This window comes from Aquila chrysaetos, chromosome Z (assembly GCF_900496995.4).
Source record: "Aquila chrysaetos chrysaetos chromosome Z, bAquChr1.4, whole genome shotgun sequence".
Classification (NCBI taxonomy): Eukaryota; Metazoa; Chordata; class Aves; order Accipitriformes; family Accipitridae; genus Aquila; species Aquila chrysaetos.
In genome coordinates, this window is record NC_044030.1 from 10,382,045 (window position 1) to 10,401,387 (window position 19,343).

Below are 19,343 nucleotides of genomic sequence, written 5' to 3' on the forward strand. Positions count from 1 at the left end.
CCAGGAGCCAAATTGTCTTCATCTGCGTACAAGGAATGCTTAAACAGATGACCACTTCTGGAAAATCTGTGAGATCTTTGCACATTTTTCTTTGAAAAGCTGTCTAGTGAGATGCAATCGTATCTCAAAACAGGTGTTAGAGCAGTGTAGACTGCCTATCTATTCCTACTGTGTGGTCTCTACAATTTTCATCTTGTTACTGCGTCCTTCTTAACTGCTAGAAAAGCTTCTTTGCTATTCTAAAGCAGCATCCCTCACTCACATGTTTTTACCTGTTGTTTCATGAGGCTTTGAAAATCAGTTCATTATTACTTTCTTCTTCAACTTTGGCAATGGTGCTTAGGGCCTAATTCAAAAAAATGAGGGAGCATTTCTTAGCCATTTTGTACATTCTCTTAACCTGCAAGCAGAGGTCACTGTTGATGCCTTGGTGTGGAAGCTGAGACCTGCACTGCCACGCATCTGCAAGAGAAATTATCCCGTTCCTGTGTGATTTTGTTTTCCCACCTGTAGAACAGGGGTAAACAATGTTTCTTCACCTCTCTAAAATGTTTTGAATGCTACGGATGGAAGAGTTAAGCAAGAGCAAGCACTGATAATAAAACAGTCTGGGTGTTACTTGCAGCAAACAAAACTTGTTACCAGCTAACTGGCAGTTTGATGGCAGAGAAGGAAAAGAGAGTAGAGAAGTTCCTGGAGATGAGTTTCTCTCTGAATTTCGAGGCAAGTTCAGAAAGGAAAGGTTGAGGGTAACCTGCATGCTGGCATCTCCCTTTGTCTAAATTACACCTAACCCAAGTGCTCCTGGCGCTCCTAGTTGATCAGAGACAGCTCCACGTGGCGTGAGCTGGAAGACTAGGTCCTGTTTGCCACAGCCGTGCCTAGCCTCCAGCTGCATAAAAAGCTGTAGTGTAATAACTATCTCTGTCCACGGCATTGCATCCCACCTCTAACGTAGAATGCTTGGCCCTTTAGAAGCAGGAGGTAGGAAAAGGGGCACCGTAGTTTTCTTTGTCTGTTTGGCAATTAACCATTCACTGGCTTTTTTTGTTGTAACATGCACTTCCTCTCTTGTTTTCATTCAAGCTTTGTGCACCATGGAAATTAATGTGGAGAAAGACAAACAGACAGGAGAGACCAAGATTGTCTCTGCTTCACCTATTGGCCCAGATGAGGCCCATCAAAGAGGATTCAAAGTCTATGATGATGGTACCAAGGTAGTCTATGAGGTTCACTCTGGTGGCACAGTGGTAGAAAATGGAGTACATAAATTAAGCTCAAAGGACGTAGATGAACTTATGCAAAAAGCTGGACAATCAAGTGTAAAAGGAGGGTATGAAACAGTGACTGTGTCAGACAGAAATGCGGTAGCCGATGGAAACCTTAGCCATATGAAGGAGCAAATGCTCTTCAAGGAGGCAAAGCTGGAAATGGTACACAAACCCAGCAAAGGGCATGCTGTGAACCCTCAGCCCCAAGACAGACCCTGCGGTGGCAAAGCCCCAGAGGCCAGCACAGATCAGCCAGTGACAATGATATTTATGGGTTACCAGAACATCGATGATGAAGAGGAGACAAAGAAAGTGCTGGGCTATGACGAGACCATCAAGGCAGAGCTGGTCCTGATCGACGAAGATGACGAGAAATCGTTGCGGGAGAAGACAGTGACGGACGTCTCCACCATGGACGGGAATGCTGCTGAGCTGGTCTCTGGCAGGCCACTGTCAGACACGACAGAGCCCTCCTCTCCCGAGGGGAAGGAAGAGAGCCTGCCCTTGGAAGCTGCCCCAGGTACACAAAAGAAAAAGCGCTGTCAATGCTGTATTGTCATGTGAACACCTCCTCCTTCCCCGCTCCAGGCAGCTCCTGCTCCATCACTTACCTAGACCTCACTGTACTTCTAACTGCAATACTGTGAACTGGAAGTGAATGCCTCCATTGCCTTGCAGTTGGGTTGCTTTGCTTTCTAGTTCTTCAGGAAGAGGAACGCATGGTTATTTTCCCATCAGACGTACTATTTGGGGTTTGGGGAGGGGTTGGGGGATTTTTTCCTTCTTTTTTTTTGTTGTTGTTGGGGTTTTTTCTCCTTAATATTGCAGAGTGAGAGATAAATGGGAAATGGAACAAATGTTTTCATATTTATTTGATTTTTATATATATATATTATATATATAATGAAAACACTTTTTACATTTTTCTTTGGATATCTGGCAGGCTTGATCAGATTCCTAGGATTTTGCGGGATTCTGAGTTTCACAGCAGCCAGATATGAGAGCCTTAAAAAAAATGTTGCTTCTTTTTTTTAAGAAAAATCACATTTAAACATTATTTTATAGATCCTATTTTTTATTTCTTGGGGGAAGGCTTAGATCATTTCACTGGTTTAATTTGCTAAAACTCAGACAAGTCTTTCCCAAAAAGTTTGCATAGTTCTGTTTTATAGTAACTTTCCAGTTTAGTTTGCGGTGTCAGAAAAACCCATCAGCCATTTCTGCTTATTGGTGATACCAAAAGTGGACCTTAATTATTCTTTCTAGAAAATGTATGAATGATCATTTTGCCTTATATAAATCTTCCAGATTACAGTATTGTATGTGTACTTCATCTCCCCAAATTACAGTCGAAATTAACTTGACGTGAAAAAGATGCAGCTGTCACACCAACTGAAATGGAGTCACTGATCTAATTACTTGCCTTTCAGTAACTCTGCCAATGTTTATACATGAAGTTTTCCTGCTGAACTCCAGTAGATGAGAGATACTGCTTTCTATTTCCTTAGAATATAAATTAACTTCTCTCACAGTCTGACCCTGCTCCCACTGGACTCAGTAACGAAATTCTCAGTGCTGGAAATGGGGGCAGGGCCAGAGTTTTATTCTGTAGTTCTTAGGGAAGTGTAATTTCTCATAGAGTGTACCTCCAGTGCACCTATGTAATGACAGGTGATAGGTCTGATCCTGCCCTGCTTACCCAGGTAAAACTCCCGTGGAGGCCCACCAGAGTTTTCTTGGAGTGGCTGTTTCGGGAGAAGATCCTACAGCTGAAAGGCTAACATTTTCAAAAACTGCTGGTGGTTTTGGATGCTTCATTTTCTGGTGTGGGACACTTCAAAGAGGCCTGATTTCCAGTAAATTTTTCTTCATCTCCCCTCTGAAAATCAGGCCTGTTAAAAACAACTCCAGGTGAAAATGTAAAAAGGCAAAGGCATCCAAAATCAGTACATGTTTCTTTGATTCTTCTAACTACAATGAAAAAGCAACCAACTTTTTCATGGCAAGATATTATGAGCCTGATTCTTGTCTCACACCAGTTTTGCTTATGTGTAGCTTCACTCACTGTAGTGGAGTTATTCTGGATTTATAATTACATAAGTGAGATTAAAAATCAGGATTTACATTTTCTGATAGTGTTAAAAAGTACCGAAGATTATTTTGAAGTGTCTTTGAAACTATCAGACTTCAAAAATCAGTAACAGCAACTGAAAAACAACATTAAAAGTTAAAAAAAAAAAAAAAAAGAAAGAAAACAACAAAAAGCCTCTTTTCAGTCTGAGGTGGTTCCTATGATATTTCTGTTCTTCTTGGATGGTGCTTTTACTGCATTAATTGTTAGTTCAGAACATCCGATTAAACAGAGTTCTTGCTCTGTACTCTTTTCTTTCTGTGCCGGTAAAGAAGACACTTGTTCACGGTGGTGGTAATATGAGGCACACTGAAAACATACACAAAAAACATGCAAAAGGTAGTTCCTGCATTAGGTCACTCAGCCATCAGTATGGAGCTGGTCAATGTAACTTCTCACCATTGCCCAGGTGACAGTCAGGAAAAAAAAAAAGCACGCAGAGAGTAGGAAAAGACAGCCACATCCATATTACGCCTGCAGAAATTTTGCTGGCCTCCATATCTGCCGCAGTGGCCAGATTTAATAGACTTCCGCATGCTCCCTCCATCTCCCCCAGGGGGTCTTGGATGGGAGAAGGACCAAATTCACCCACAGAAGCTCTGCACATCATCCCTTGACTCAGGCTTAGTTAAGTTTTATCAAAGAGGGGAACGGCCGCAGAGCCCCACATTGTGACCACAGGTCTGGTGACTGTTTGTTGGTAATTAGCAACCTGTGTTTTGGGTTTTTTTGGTTGGGTTGTGTGGGGTTTTTTTTCTTTTTTCCCAGACACGCTAAGAATTTACAAATCTCAACATTTCTTAAAACGAGACCTTGAGTTTTCAGCCCTGGGGTGGCCTGGCAAGGCTGTCCTCAGGCACGTTTAGGACACCAAAGCACTGCAATGCAAAGGGTGAAGCCCTTTCTGTCTGGCCCCTACCCCGTGAGTGCCACAGGAGGTGGGCGTGCTTTGCAATAGTTCTTTCGCTCTGGGGCCTATTCACCGCACCAGGAACGCTCGAAAACAAATCTGCCAGCCATCTCCTCCTGGCCTGGCCGGTCATCTCCTTGCTCACCACCCATCCCTCTCTGGGTGTGATGCCACCTTCACGGCCATCATGGCTTCCCGGTGACTTTTCCCCCTGCTGCTCCTCTCCCTTATGGTCATTTTTTCCTGAAGCTTTCTTCTCGGGAAATTTGGGGTGTCGTCTTTACCCTAACCTGCTCTGTCCATACATCTCGTCAGCCACGTGCTCCCTTGTCAGATGACCTTCTGGTTCAGCACAGACTCAGCATTTTGGGGATGACTCCCTCAGCAGCCAGCTTTGGGAGATGCTTGCTGAGGCTGAGACCAGAACATGTCTGAGACCACTGCACCGTCCAAGGCACAACGTGGCGGGGAGATGGTGGCATGCAAGAGTCCAGAAGTGGCCCTTTAGTGGTTAGAAGTAGAGCACAAGCCTTAAACCTTAAACCTGCCAAATACCTACTGCTCAGTACTTGTAGCTAACATTGAGTGCCTAGGAAGGCCAGTGTTTTTTATGTGTTCATATGAACTCCATGGTTAATGGGCCCCAATAGATCCAGAAAAGCTAAAGGTTTGTCTGCATTGGGTTTGCCTTTACGGATCAAAGGTAGTTCCACATCTGAGGTCAGGAAAAATGTGAAACGGGAGCAAATTGGTCTGAACTCGGAGGGCCTTAGTTATGTCGGCTGAAACACACTTACCCCAATCATAGTCCTCCACAAGGGCAGCAGCCCTGCCTGGACATCGGCTCGTCCCTTCTAGATGTTAGCTTTCAGCCAAGTTACAGGGAAATTCAGATGTGTTAGCCTACGCTGATGAATGTAAACCGGTATTCCAGGGCTGCTTTGGGCTTCGAAGGGGTGGGTTTTCCCCTCGCCCTCAGATAGGAAGCTGCCTGTGGAAATTCATGCACAATCAGGCGTGAAGGAAGAGGTCTGCTCTACAGTCAAGCAGAGAGAGATTTTTGTAAGGATCATTATGGCAGGGGTTTTTTGTATTGTTTTAAGCAAACTCCCTGTCTGTTTAACTTACTCCATCACATGTACATTTTCAATTTCAGCATGAGGGCATACAAAAAAGTAGAGTCAGAAACTGGTTCAGTGATAGCATTTTGCCACAACAAACTGCTCGCCTTAACTTTTGTAAGAAAAACAAAAAAAAAACCTCTTTTCAGTGAATCTTTTCCTAGACTGGGAAAAAGTAACCTATGAAACTTTTTTATATTTTGTATTTTCTAAGTTTCTATGAACCCACTTTCCATGTTGTCCCTCGTTTGCATTCAGGGACTGTTTCTTTGCAAACCACTGCATTTTACTTCCATTCTTTCTTTTTGTTTTAACAGAAGAAAAATACAAATCAAAAACCACAGCATTATGATTAGTGGCTAGGCAATCTCTTTCAATTACAAGAATATCAATACAGAAAGAAAAGAATTACAGGGTTGTTTTCTTTTTTTAATTTCCTGTGGCTGATGTACTGTATGGTATATGTTTACAGAACTCCTCTGGTCTGCCTTTGTGATGTTATCTAAATGAATGACAAAGTAGGTATGATGTGCCATTTGACAGTTTGCCTTAGCACTCTTGGGTTTCCTTCTTCTTTTTGTATCTTTCTTTTCCTTATTTTTTTCCAAAAAGTGCAGGCTGTATTCCAAAGCTGTATAAACACAACATTATCTTTCAATCCCCAGCAAGAGAAGTGTGCACAAGCCCTTCTCCATGAAGCGTACCTCTACCAGTGCAATAGAAGACCTCAGCCCTGCAAACAAAAACGCATACGCCTAATTCTGCTGTGTGTAGACCTATTTCAGTCAACAGGACTACTCACAGGGGGAATATGTGTAGGTGTCTGCAAGATCAGGGCATGAACGATTAACACAGGGTGTAGTTTGGGTGTTATTTCTGTACCTGTACTGATTTTATGCACTGCTGAATTTGCCCAGGGTGGTGTAATCCTAGAGGCTAACTCTGAGCATTGCTACTTCTGCTGAAAAAAACACAAAACAAAATGGTGCTTAGCATCTGGTCCAATTAGGTCCCAAGTCAGCATTGCTGCCATGGCAGTGGTATTCATGAGCAAATATTAAGTGGGACTTCCCTGACAGCTTATATATTCATCCCCTGCTGTTCTACCTAAGTTCACTACTGATTAAAATTAAAGGGATAAAACAAATTAATCGGAGCAGAAAGATAGCATACGGAGTTGCTAGAGAAATAAAAGGTGTTCTGCCTTTTGATTTAGTCTAACATCCAAATGGCATACTTGGAAAGTAAGTGGGGATATAATAGAAAATGTAGTATTTTACATTTGTGTATTTTTTTAAGGAATAAATATTTTTGTAATGAGATACAAACCCTAAGTGGGAGTTGAGTTTCTGAATATCATCTTTCCCATGACATTGAGCCTTTGAAATTTTTCATATGTTTATGACAATGCCCAGCTTCTTGGGATCTTTTGTAGACCTAACCACAATTTTCTCCAGGAAGCAGGTTCACAACACTTTTTAAAGAGTAAAGTTAGAAGAGTAGAATCCAATATACCTGCTATGAACACAGCTAAATAAGTAAATTTATTTCATAGAAAAAGGTGGACCTATGCTTTCTATAGCTAGACAAACTTTGTTATCTAGAAAGTCAACATGGTAGGCAATAGCTACCTACTTTCAGCAGAGAGGTATGGCTAAATAGGAGAACTATACGTTTTTTCACTTTGTCATACTTTATCCAACATTAGATTTCAAAATGCAAGAGATGGTGCCACTGGAAAGAGTACAACAAAATCATTTAGACAAAGCAGAGGATTATCCCACAGGCTGAGATGTGGTGTCTTTTATTTTTTCTAAACTCACGCAGTTTCAACCAGTTTTCTCTGTCTATTAGAAAGTCTAGGATTTGCTCAGATTATGTTTCATGAGCCTTCTGGGCAGCAAGAGTAAACTTCAGTTCTGAGCTTAATCAGAGGTCACAGGCTATGACAATATCCAACAAAAATGTGGACTGTAATTTTTGTATGTAAAAGAGTAACTTGTATAAAATGGTTGAATTTATTAAGTTTAGAATATAAATGGATTGTCATCTAGTCCAAAGAGAATATAAATCCAACTTGTAATATAAACTTATAATAATAACTTAGCTTGTAAATAGTGACAAGGGTGCATGAAGTTCTTAAAAATGTCCCACTTGTATTTAAAATCAAAGCATTATAAACCCGAGCCTTTTTCCTCATGGGTTCAAAGAGTTGCAAAATCTATAGCTTTTTTTCCTGTGGTGGTTCCACTTAGGCCGTTCAGTGGATTAAGAATAGGCCACTTTTCTTAAGGGCAGACTTGTGAAGAATTCTGAGCCCCTTCCTCCAGTTTGCAAAAGCTTCCTTTATTTTCAGGGCTTTTGCTGTTATTGTATTGCAAAGCTTTCCTGCAATTGTTTCCCAAATTCTTCTCAAAGGAGGATTTAAGGGTTTGTTTTAAGAATTAATCTACTTTAGAAATTAAAAAAAAAAAACAACTTAGTTAATTTTTTAGAATTAGCTAAGTAAATCAAGTCCACCAGTTCAGATGTATTTGTACATTTTTAACTTGCATGGGTATGTTAGTGACTCATACCTGAATTTAGACCTTGCATATCTATTCAGTAGGTTACTAAGACTTAAAGACTTGCCCATGAGCATAAAATTAAGCACCCAAGCAGCCCTTTTTAGTTTGATGGGATGACCCAGACAAGTGAAATTTAAGCACATGCACAAATGCTTCTAGGGTCTGGTCTTTAAACAATATGCTACAAGCGAGGCTTATGCTGCTTTAACTGTGTCTTCTCATTCCTTTAATTAGATAGAATTTTAAATTATATTGTGAAACTGGTGCACTTTTCTGCAGAGAGGGGTTTAGAGCATGGTCTCCTTGCTGACTGTGTTTGAAAGTAGACAAACACCCTCTGGGAACTCTAAAAACTCTCAGTGCCTGAAGAGGGTGGGGTTGAATTTCATACCTGCACACAAACACAACGTAAAAGAGGCAGTGTAAGTTTTTCTTCAAAATTTTTCCCTCTGCACACCTCTGCTCCAGACTTTGCCTGTCCCCTGTCTCTGTACTTGCTCTCATTCTGGACACCATTGCTCAGCTGCTCCTTTCTTCCCCCTCTGCCTGCTTCCCTTTTTCTGGTCTCCTATGAGCAAAGACAGAGGGAAGAAAAAAGACTGGAGTTAAAAATCTCATCTCAGGCCTGTTGGCATGAGTCCCAAGTAAAAAGAAATGACAGTATCCTGTCCTCAGTGTTTGGACATCTTCCTGCATTTTCCTAGATTCCTAGGGCAGATATGATACTAGAGGAGCGCTCTCCCTATCTTTTCATCTGGCATCCCATGGGTTGCCCAAACAGTGCATCTTACTAAAATCTTACTGTTTAGGTAAATCTGCTGTCTCTCTTCCCATTCCTGTGGGAATGCTCTAAGCCCCCCAAGCCCGTATGAGCTAGCTATGCCCAAGTGCATAAAATATCAGCATTCCGAAGCCACTTACAGAAGCAGAAGGCAAGCCACCCCCTAATTGTCAGGTTGCTATTGGCAGGGTAAAGGAGCCAGGAGAAAATGTGAACTTCCCCGCAGACTGATCCAGCATGCAAAGGCATTCTTAGTAAAACTAGCTGCCAAGAAGCTACTGGTATCCCTCCAAGTAATGTGCTGGTCAGAGAGAGGCAAACTCAAAAATAAAGATGGTTTTGTGCAACCGTATAAAGTCCCAATTGAATGTGGCGCTTAAGCTCCACTAGTCTTAAGCACTTGCCTGAAGTGTAACACATAGTTAAGCACTGTGCTGGTTAGGGATAGCCTTGAGGGTATGTTAAGATTGGCCCTTATCTATGATTAAGGTGCTTTACTGATGATGCGCTCAAATTTTGTCCCTGTTATTTTGCAAGTATGGATGTAAACACTGCTTAGGGGCAGATACAGGAGAGAAATCCATTTGAAAGCTTTTTGCTTTTCCAGTGGCCACTGAATCTGAGTGCAGCAAAGGTAGCCAAGCAAGAGCAGGTCAGAACAAAGGCAAAGAACACATTTCTGAAGGTTTCCTGCCTCTCCTGACTATGTTCACTCCATAGATGAAGAATGACTCTTTATAGGGGTTCAAGAAAATGTTGTGTAAAATGCAGCTTTTATGGTGAATGTAGGTTGTGGTTGAGATTTCTTTTAAGCTTTAGTCTCCCACTTTCTTTGTGAGCTAATGTAAATAAAATCCCATTTTGCTGGGGAAAAACTGCTGTGCTAACACTGGATTAGAATTGCTGGGGATAGCTGCTGTACTTTGTAACCTGAAGTGTACTTTTTTGACTGTTATGTTTTTTTCTTCAGATTAAAAAAATGAGTACAAAAAAACAAAAATAAAAAACCAAGAACACTGCCAGCAACAGCCATGCTGTAACTGTGGCTTCTCTCTTTTTTTTTTTTTTTCTCTGTACAGTATTACTAGTAAATAAATCTGCCTTTTCACTGCGCCTACTTCTGTGTCTTTTTACTGTGTTTCTCTCTAACTACCACTCTTCAAGATGCTCTGTGATCACAAGGATGTACCGCACTGGAGCTGGCTCTCTCACTAAAAGAATTAAAGCACTAACTCCACAGTTTTCGTTTGTTCCTTTTTTTTTTCCTTCACTGCTGTGCCCTGCTGCTCTGACTGTTATTTTTATTAGATGCTTCAATACATGTTAACTCATCATACCTGTTACTGTCTCATTTCTCTTTTCCCTTTCCTTCTCATGTGATACTTTGCCAAGCACATTGCGGACCCTGTTGCTCTAGGATCACATGGCATCTTTTCATATTTGCAGAAGATAAAGGTTTGGCTTTCGTCAGCAAGGCAGTATGTCCCGGGTCAACTTATTTCCTAACTGAGGAAAGTATTCCATACAGCATATATAATTTCCCAGAAATAATCACTAAAGAATTTAAGGACTACCAAAATAAACAGTGTGCAGTTTTCTTCCAGGGCTTATCACAGACAGTGTCCTCTGTATTTCAGGACTGGAAGAAGCTTGCCATAGTCTGACTTGTAGGAAAAAAAAAGAAAAAACCCTCATGTAGTTTTTTTCTCAAGATGTTGTATTTACATAAGCTTAGAACAGTGATGGGATGGGTAACGTAGCCAGGCATCATAAGCCTCCTTCTCAGAAATTTAAAAATTCAGCTTGAACTCAGCCATTTAAGAAACTCACCACAAATTGCCCATTGCTACATAAGTACCCTCCCTCTGCTCCTTTCACCCAGTAGCCATACAGATAAATGTATATGCACACACACATATGTATCTGAGCCTTTGCAATATGGTACTTTTTAGCATCACAGAAGGGGAAATGGCCATGTGCCCTGCTTTGCTGCTTTACAGTTTAGTCCTGAAAGTTTTGCAGTAGGTGGGACTTCAAGTTGGGAGGTTTTTTCCTACTTGTGTTTGAGTGACAGAAAGTCAATTTTGTCTGTCCTAGAAGACACTGTGAATGACTGGAGAACTGGTATGTTTCTGTCACCAAAGGACTAGAATTGATTTAGCTGAGAGAAGTGATCATAACTATTCATATTTCTTTGGTTTTGCAAGGACCTTCCTAATTCAGTAGGTGTGTTAACATGGCAAAAGGAAGGATCACGACCCTGAGCTAGCAGAAGTGTCTTGTGTGAAAACCATGAAATGACAAGGGCATTATCATGTGTGACTAATTTAGTGCTTGGACACTTGGACACGTCAGGTACATATTCCATTTGTTGGTGCATACCATGGCCTGTGAAATACTCTTATTTTCATTCCACCTCATTTAATTGTATAGCCATGAGAAGGTTTTCAGCTGAAAAATTACTCCACCGCACAAAACTGAGTCATCCAAGAAAACATCAAAACCAAACTAGACAATTTTGATACTGCTGCTCTTACTACAGTTTCAGAAACAAAATATTTCTATGCATTTCTCCTTTTTATATCTCTAGGAAAAAGGTGAAATTTTGATTTATTTTTATTTCTTTTTTTTCCCACCCTCATAGCATGTAGGAAGAAAGAAAATGCTTAGCAGCTGGTGACATAGCGTGGCACTCTCCTGAAACTATTCTGGAGTGGTTCCCTGGAGCTCAATGACTTAACAGAGTAAGGGCATATTCAGCATGTGGGAGGCCAGCCCTCACAGGTTTTTGGTCTTTTTTCTTTATTTTAGTAGTTCTGTATCCTTCTCGTAACAGAAGGAAGATAGGTCCTTACTCTGAAAGTTCAATACTCGAGGTATTTCGGTAGTTTGTCAGGGGGTAGAAGTGGAATAGCTCATTTTCAGACAGCCCCTTACTTTTTCACAGGACACTTGCAACCTGCCCTTGATCCCTCAAGACTCATACCAACTCAGCAACACTTCTTGCCTCACACTATGATATTTTTGAAGTTACAGGAAGAAACCTTTAAGGCTAATAACTAGGAATGAATAATAAAAAAGGGACAAGAAATTAACAATAATTTTTGCTGTCCCAAGACCTCCATCTGCTGCAAAATGTCTGTTCCAATGTCCATTGCACTGTGCACAGTCACATATGAATCCTCTATAATGGCTCATGGGGGAAACACAGGCTGGTCCCTAAAGGAGTTTACAAAACCACAGAATGTGGCACGGCTGTGCAAAACATCATCCACATTTACCTGTGCTAGAAAAACTACCTGCTTCATTGTCACAAGTGTCTAGTTGACAGCAACCACCTTCTCAGATGAGACAAGGAAGGAGATACTTGCATAGAAGTAGAGGTTGCTGTATCAGACTTGGAGGAGGGAACTTCCTAGCATATAACCCAAAAAAAGAATAGAGGTAGTAATCAGCTGGCAGAGAGAGAGATTGTGTCACTCCAAATCAGGGGTAGGGAGGAGTTGTGTTGCTGCACAGACACTGGCCTGCAAACCTAGGTACTCAGTTGCCTCAGAAAGACGGGAATTGGCTTCTGTCTTTTATACACAGCAGTTCCTCCCCGTGTAATTAAGCAAGCTGTCTGGACTCACTGAGCACTAATAAAGATGCTGGTCCAGGTCCTGGGAAACATCATTTCCAATTGCTGCTGATCTGCACAGTTCAGCATGACCTCACAAAAAAGTCCCTCATCTCCAGATCTACAAAGGTATGTAGAGACATTATCCCCATGGTTTAGATGGGAAATGTAGGTACCTAAATAACTCTGTTGGTCCAAGTTTTTTTATATGTTTTACATCTGTAGTTTAGGATAATTAGCACTAGCCTGCCTCATGGGGCTGTGGTGATGCAGCTGTTAGTGTCTGTCACAAGACTGCGAGAATGTGGGGCATACTCTGGGTACACAGCGTCGCAAAATGTCTTCTTCACTGTTACAGGTTTTGGAGAGGTTCTGCTTGTAATGGCACTGCCAAACCAGAAACAATATGCTATATTGCAATCAAAACTGGCCATTCACAGCAGTCAGGCATTTGCTGGGAATGATGGGTTTGCCATAATTTAGGAAAAAAGGATGTAGCAGTAGCACGTTGGGTTGCTTGTAGGTGGGAGTACAAAGGGAGAAGAACAGGTGGAGGGGAAAAAGGAGACAAATGCAAAAAATGGATCACTTTCTCAGACATGACAAATCAGTTCAGCTTCCTTTTTGAGTATTTCCATAGCATGCAATGCATCACTGGCTACAGATTCCCTCCGGCTATAGATGAGTTTGCTCCAGCACTGGCAGCAATATGGTAGCTTTTGGGGGCGGGAGGGAGTTGATTAAGCTAATTACCCCTGCTGAGAAAGAGGCTATCTATTCACTTGAGCATAACCTCATGCTAAAATGACTGTACTGCTCTTTAGCTAGTATGGTTACCTCTAGACAGCATTGCATTGTGGTTTGTAAGCATCCTATGGCTTAAAAGGAAGGATACTGTTTAGTACCAGCAGGTCTTGATCATTATATTTCACTGGAGTGCGGTACATATATCATACAATTTAAAGCAAATGACATTACTTAACCGTGACAATTTTTTAAACACATTGTTGTGCTGCTTAGGTTTTGTTATATGGTAAGATGTTTCTTCTTAACAAGCTGCGCTAAGTTCTAGAAGCATCGATATCACTGGAGAAATAGGGGTTCATAGACCCTGGGGGTCTATGGTGTGGAGACAGAATAAATGCTTCCTTCTGCTGAGCAGCTTAGGCAATTTTATATTGTTAGATATGGTTAAGTTACCAGGGAGATGGGGTAAAGTGATGAAGCTGTTGAATACTACATGAAGTTGCACACTGAGGACAGGGCTGACATCTGTAAATTCTCCACTGCTGCTGTTTCAGTCTGGATTTTTTGTTACTGAAGCTGGAGGTCGTCAGGGAGTTAGTAAATTGGGAGAGTTAACTAAGATAGATAGTTTCCACTTACACCAGCCTGGGAAGAAAATAGCCCTTAACTTAACATGAGAAGTCATTCCCATTTTTGCTGCTACAACTTGTGCTGCAAATCCAGTGCTATTTGGGGTCCTTTTTGAATCTCCAGCTTGTGGAGTCAAACAATTTGGGGAGAGTCTTTGCTATCACTTAAAAGAGACAAGAAAAGAAACAGTACTTTCTGGGCTTCCTGGCTGAGGATAAAATCCAGAAAATACTTGGCTCTAGCTGCATGTACAACCCCTGCAGAACTGTGACGCTCTGTGTCTCCTTGTCTGTGGTATTTAAGAGACTACAGACACTATTCTTAAGCACTGTTGAATACAATGAGGAAATTATATTAAGACATATGGAGAAGCTACTGAAAGATCACACACTGTTTATTTTCTTCACTTATTTTATATGTCAGAATTTAGAATTCATAGAGCTGGAAATACTGTGATTACTTTACTGATTTATCTTCACAATATGCCAAACATTTGCCAAATATAAACCAAGCCAGGACCTACCATGGAGGCTGTAGCCTGCCTATCTCCATTTTCTCTGCTCATTACAGCTTCTACAGAAGAAACACCAGGGCTGAAAGCTGTAGACAATGTTCAGAGTATTTAAAAGCTGTAATTGAAAGTGGAGATAAAAGGAAAGCAACTCTTTTCTCTCATCCAGCATCAAGAAGGGTCCTCCTCTAATCCATAGACGAAAAGGGATTAAATCCAGTCTGATGTCAAAGGACAATTTTCACAGCTTAACAGCTGCAAATACTGCAAGCAGGGCCACGAAGCCTCTTAGAAAAAAATCCACATTTGCTTTCAGAATCAGGACCTTACACCCCGAGCTAGCCAGGTGAACTCAGAGTGCCTGTGTGGGGTCAGTCAGGGCAGACAATTGCCACAAAGCACTAGAAATAAAGAAAAGTATTGAAGTTAGTTTGAAAAACTATCTCTGATGCAATAATATTTTTTAAAGATAGGTCCCTGAGTGTCAGAGAGATTGCAGGCTGTAAATAACCAGTCCTAGAAAGAGAAAATCAGGGAGAGGAGCACAGGCTCTGATGCAGATACCAAAGAAAGCACGCCCAGCTTACTCTGAAAAAGTGCACTACCTGTCACTGGCAGCGCTGGAGAAGCAATTGGTTTGTCTTTTATAAGGAAAATAAGTGGCACACAAGCAAGATCTTCTCTTCAGGAAGGGCTCTGCTGTGGCCAGAACTTCAAATAGCAAATCTGCTTACAGCAGCAAGAGCCAAACAGGGGTCGAGGTTCCAGTTAAGCAGCCTGGAGTACCTGTCGTGTACCGATATTACCCACTATAAAAGCTCTTGAGTCCCCAGTTTGGCCAGAAGATTTTATAGAAAAGCTAATCATTTTTTTCAATAATAAGCAGTTAGGTTAGTGAATTATGGTGATACAGGTTGCTGAAAGCCATGTTGTTCAACTCGGTGAGAAAAAAAATGTCCAGTGAAAAACAAAGGATACCTCAGAGAACAGACCTGTAAAAGAGAAGTTGGAGAAAAATGTAACCCTTCTACTAGTCTTTGAACTCCCAGGAATGGCATTTGCCCTAACAGAAAAGAACTAGCCATGTGCTTGAATTTAATAACATGGGTAGCCAAATTTACTTCCATGGATCTGCTTGTATCATCCCATTTCATTAAACACTTCTTCACAAAGCCCCAGATAAATGGAAACAGCACAAGAGTCCCCCAGATGAGCCATCCTATAAAGCAAACACCATTTTTGGAGAACAGCAGAACAGCATTATTAAACAGTATCAGGCAGGGAGAAGGTAACAATGAAATGCAGTTAACTGCTTCAAATGAACTGGTCTGGCTTGACCTGAAGTGGAGAAGGTCTTGCTTTCTACATAACTAACAGCTTTTCTTCCAAGACCTCTATTTTGCAGAGATACCTTCCTTGGCCCTCCACTGCTAGTGGGCTTGGAAGTCAACCATATATGGTCCCTACAGAGCATGGGCAGCCAGGATGGTGCTGGGCAGGGAAGGGAAGGAGGCAAAAATTATTGCTGCATGCTCTTCCATCTGAAGGAAGCTGAAAACACTGTCAGCATCAGAGCAGAGTAAATAATATTGTTTCAATTCACTGGTGAAAATGAACAATCAAAAGCAGAGCAGGGGATTCTACCATGCTGAACCCAAATCGGAACTTTCTGAATTGACCAGTTGTTTAAAAACAAACCTGTTTTTTTCAAAATCGGGAGTTTCACTGCCAGCTGGAGGCATTTCCAAAAAAAAAAAAAACCACCAACCAAAAAATCTACACCAAAAAAACCCACCAATATCTCATGTGGAATATACTAAAAACATTGCTTTGACATTACCAGCACATTCCCTTCCACTTTTTTTATCCAAAATTATTATTAGTGGAATTCAACATTATTTCATTCTCTCAGAGCTCATTTTTTTCCAGAAACTTCACTGCTAGATTCTAGGGGAAAATTCACTTGGCTCCAGCACAGCACTCCTAGCTGAAGCCTGGAGAGCTGACACTACAATTTTGAGTCAAGTGTGTGTGATAATGAAGAGCTAGCCATGGGCAACAGACCCACAGCTGTACATTGTCAGTACTAGACGATGCTCCTTTATCTGCTGACTGTGGCCAGCTCTCTGATTTTCCCTTCCCTCTTGCTTTCTGCCTCTTTCCCTTCAGCCACACACATATTTGCACAGCACTCCTTTAAGCACTGTTGCACTGCGCGGATGTCACTGAAGTGGACAGCACTCTGATTCAGCTTAATGCTACCACCAGAAAGGAAGACTCTGGTCTGACATCCATTGCTGTGCATATGAAGACTAGCATGCTCTTTAACAGATGCTAAAGCTTCTCAGGAACAAACAACTGATGGGGAGTGACTGCTATTACTGGACTCATCCTCCTCTGGACACAAATCACTCTTCCAGTGCCATGTGTGTTTCATGAAAAACTTAGGCAATACTGATGTTTGTGGGAAAAAGGATTTCAAGCCAGATGTAATGTCTGATCCCAAAACAAACCTTCCCTTTCTCACTTCTGTTGCATAAAGTAAGGAAAACTCAAATCTGGTAGTAGAGATTGAGGCAAGAATATAAGATGTTTATGCCAAAAAGATCTTAGTGAAAAAATGTCTTGCAGATCCCCTAGCCCTCCAGAGGGGTCCCAGAGGTGAGAAGCAATCAGAGGTATTCTCTGGAGAGAAGAACACAGCCTTAAAGCCAGAAACTCTTTGGATCTGGTCACTGCTCGAGACACTGGTCTCTGCACCCCTTACCCAAGTCACCTGAGCTCTCTCCCTCAACGTATCTGCTGTCTATTTTTTCAGGTGGAGACACTGTGCATCTTACGATAGCAATGTGATCATTAATTAGTGTTTACAGGGACTACATCCAGTAGGTTGTAAAGCAGTTCTGGGGGCTTCTGCCTGTTTCAATATGAATAATTGACACTGAATATAACAGAGTTACCAAGACAGAGTTGCTAGCTCTGTTCAATTAATTTTGTCCTCAAGGAGAAATCCTCTCTTGAATAAAATCTATGTGTTTTTGTAGAGGTAAGCTAGCACTCTCTGTCCATATAAACACGTGGTGCTGTGTAAGTGTTGACACTACTGCAAGATAATTCAAGGCCTATGTGTTGATTAGTCATGTGAAGAGGATAGATAAGAGAATTGCCCCTGGCACTGGCAGGGAACAAGTCTCCCTCTCTAATGAGACAAAGTGGCATCAGTACTCCCCAGCAGGCTGTAAGATGGGTGGGTTTTTTGTAGTTCAACACACTTACATTCCTTCTCTGGCTCTTGCAGTGGGGGTCAGCAAAGACAGAAAAGTGCCTACTTGGGCAAGGCATGTCAGACATCCCCCACCTCATCTGAGTTGAAGGCAAGTCAGTCAAGGAGAAACCGGACCTACTGGTGGAAGGGAGTCCTGTGAGAGGAGAAAAGAGGCAATATTTGTAGCTTTTCTCAGGCCTGAGGAGATAGGGAAGCATCAGGCAGCACAGTAAATTGCAGGTGGACAAAAAGCCAATTCTTCACAGCACTAATGCTGAACATGGGGTCTGGGCTCCAGCCTGCTTGGCAGGTCCATCAGGGAGATCTCAAGACATTTACAAATCAGGGTCTTTCTTTTCTGAAAGCAACCAACACGTTACCTAGTCTGCAATAAATGAAAAGTCAACAGGCAAAAGTAAACTTGGGAAACACATTGGAAAGCTTGCTTTTGATCATTTTTTGTTTTGTACCATAGCCTATTGCAAGCCTTCCTTAGGTCAGAACTACCACAGACCAAATATGGGTCTGCTGTCCCTGTAATTCAGAGCTGAGAGGAGCATAGGCTGCAAAGATCAGGAGCCAAGCCAACCCCAAACTTCAGGGCTAGGCAAAGCATGGGTTTTGTACAAGGGTGAGAGACAGCTGTATGATTTAGAGCTGGACCTAGGTCCAGGCTTCCCCAGAAAATGGGTGAGCCAGCACATGTGGTTTGGTATGGATCCATCGGTGTTGTTTGGGCAGGGCCATGCTGTACAGAGCATTATGTCCACATCATACCCACTATTAACCAGACCTGTAGACAAAGATGAAGTGCCTCCATACCATTGACTTCAAACACAGAACATCCAAACCTCATCTAGACAAATTCTCAGACCTAAAGACAAAAGGTCAGCTTCAGCCAGAATAAAATGATAGCATTCAGGTTTCCAGATGTGAACTTCCCTCCCATTTGCTGTTTAGGTTTAAAAATAATCTCTCTGTGGAAAAGCATTGTTGTGGCAGGATCAGATGTTGTCAGTTTTGTCTTGAAGGCTTCAATCAATCTCAAAGATTGCATTGGCTTTATGCTGGAATCAACTGGGCTGAGCTTGACCACAGACCTCATAGTCGTGAATAGTTTTGTACTTGCAGAAACTCTGACTTGCGTGTAAGTGTGTGTGTGCTCGTGTATGTGCAAACAACTTCTCCCTCTCCTGACACAACAAATACAGACTTGAGTTTATGAAAAAATATTCAGAACAGTGTATCCTTTCCTCAATATTTGCCTTTGGGGTTTTCAAATTTGTCAAATCTCAAGCTCACTGAGACAGGAGTCACTTTTTTTTGTTGGCAATATATCACAAGTATCATAGAATGTGGCAAGAATAGGGCAAAGATGGGAAAGTTCTGATGCCTCATGTCAAAAAGATTGCCTCAGAACCTACATCTTACAAAATCTTGTAAACTTTCAGCTGTGCAGTACTACCTGTCGCGTCCCAAAGTTGCAGCGACTCAGGTTCGTGGATTTCCTTTGTCAGAATTAAGGTGAAACGACACCAGGGGAGTTCAAACATCAACATTTATTCAACCTAGCTAACCTTGCCCAAGTACAAGTGAACTTATCAATATGAACTTTGCAACATGTCATTAAGCAGCTGTTTGAAAAGAGAAGGGAGGTGTAGAAAAAGAAATGGAAAAAGGAACATGAAATGTATCAGAAGGAGAGCACTCCCGTTGAGTCACAAGGTTCAGAGCAGACCCCCTTGCTTTCTGGATTCCTTCTCAAAGAGGAGCCCAGGGGCGGCTGGATC

The 19,343-nt window shown here is 41.7% G+C and overlaps 1 protein-coding gene and 1 long non-coding RNA gene across 6 annotated transcripts in view; one reads left to right on the forward strand and one right to left on the reverse strand.

Moving 5' to 3' along the window:
- The window catches only part of PALM2AKAP2 (PALM2 and AKAP2 fusion), a 272,860-nt gene that overhangs the window by 124,666 nt on the left and 128,851 nt on the right, over window positions 1-19,343 (forward strand). For 3 of the 5 annotated variants that reach the window (XM_030003825.2, XM_030003827.2, XM_030003826.2), the window contains one exon: window positions 1,087-1,791. The exons of the other annotated variants lie outside the window; for them this stretch is intronic. In XM_030003825.2, the coding sequence (XP_029859685.1) occupies window positions 1,087-1,791 (705 nt within the window). The remainder of the gene's footprint in view (window positions 1-1,086; window positions 1,792-19,343) is intronic. 5 annotated transcript variants of the gene reach the window in all.
- Window positions 5,204-19,104, reverse strand: LOC121232666. Its single transcript, XR_005931553.1, has 3 exons — window positions 19,019-19,104; window positions 13,965-13,968; window positions 5,204-5,215 (listed from the first exon to the last, which is right to left on the reverse strand). It is a non-coding gene; the product is annotated as an uncharacterized LOC121232666 (long non-coding RNA).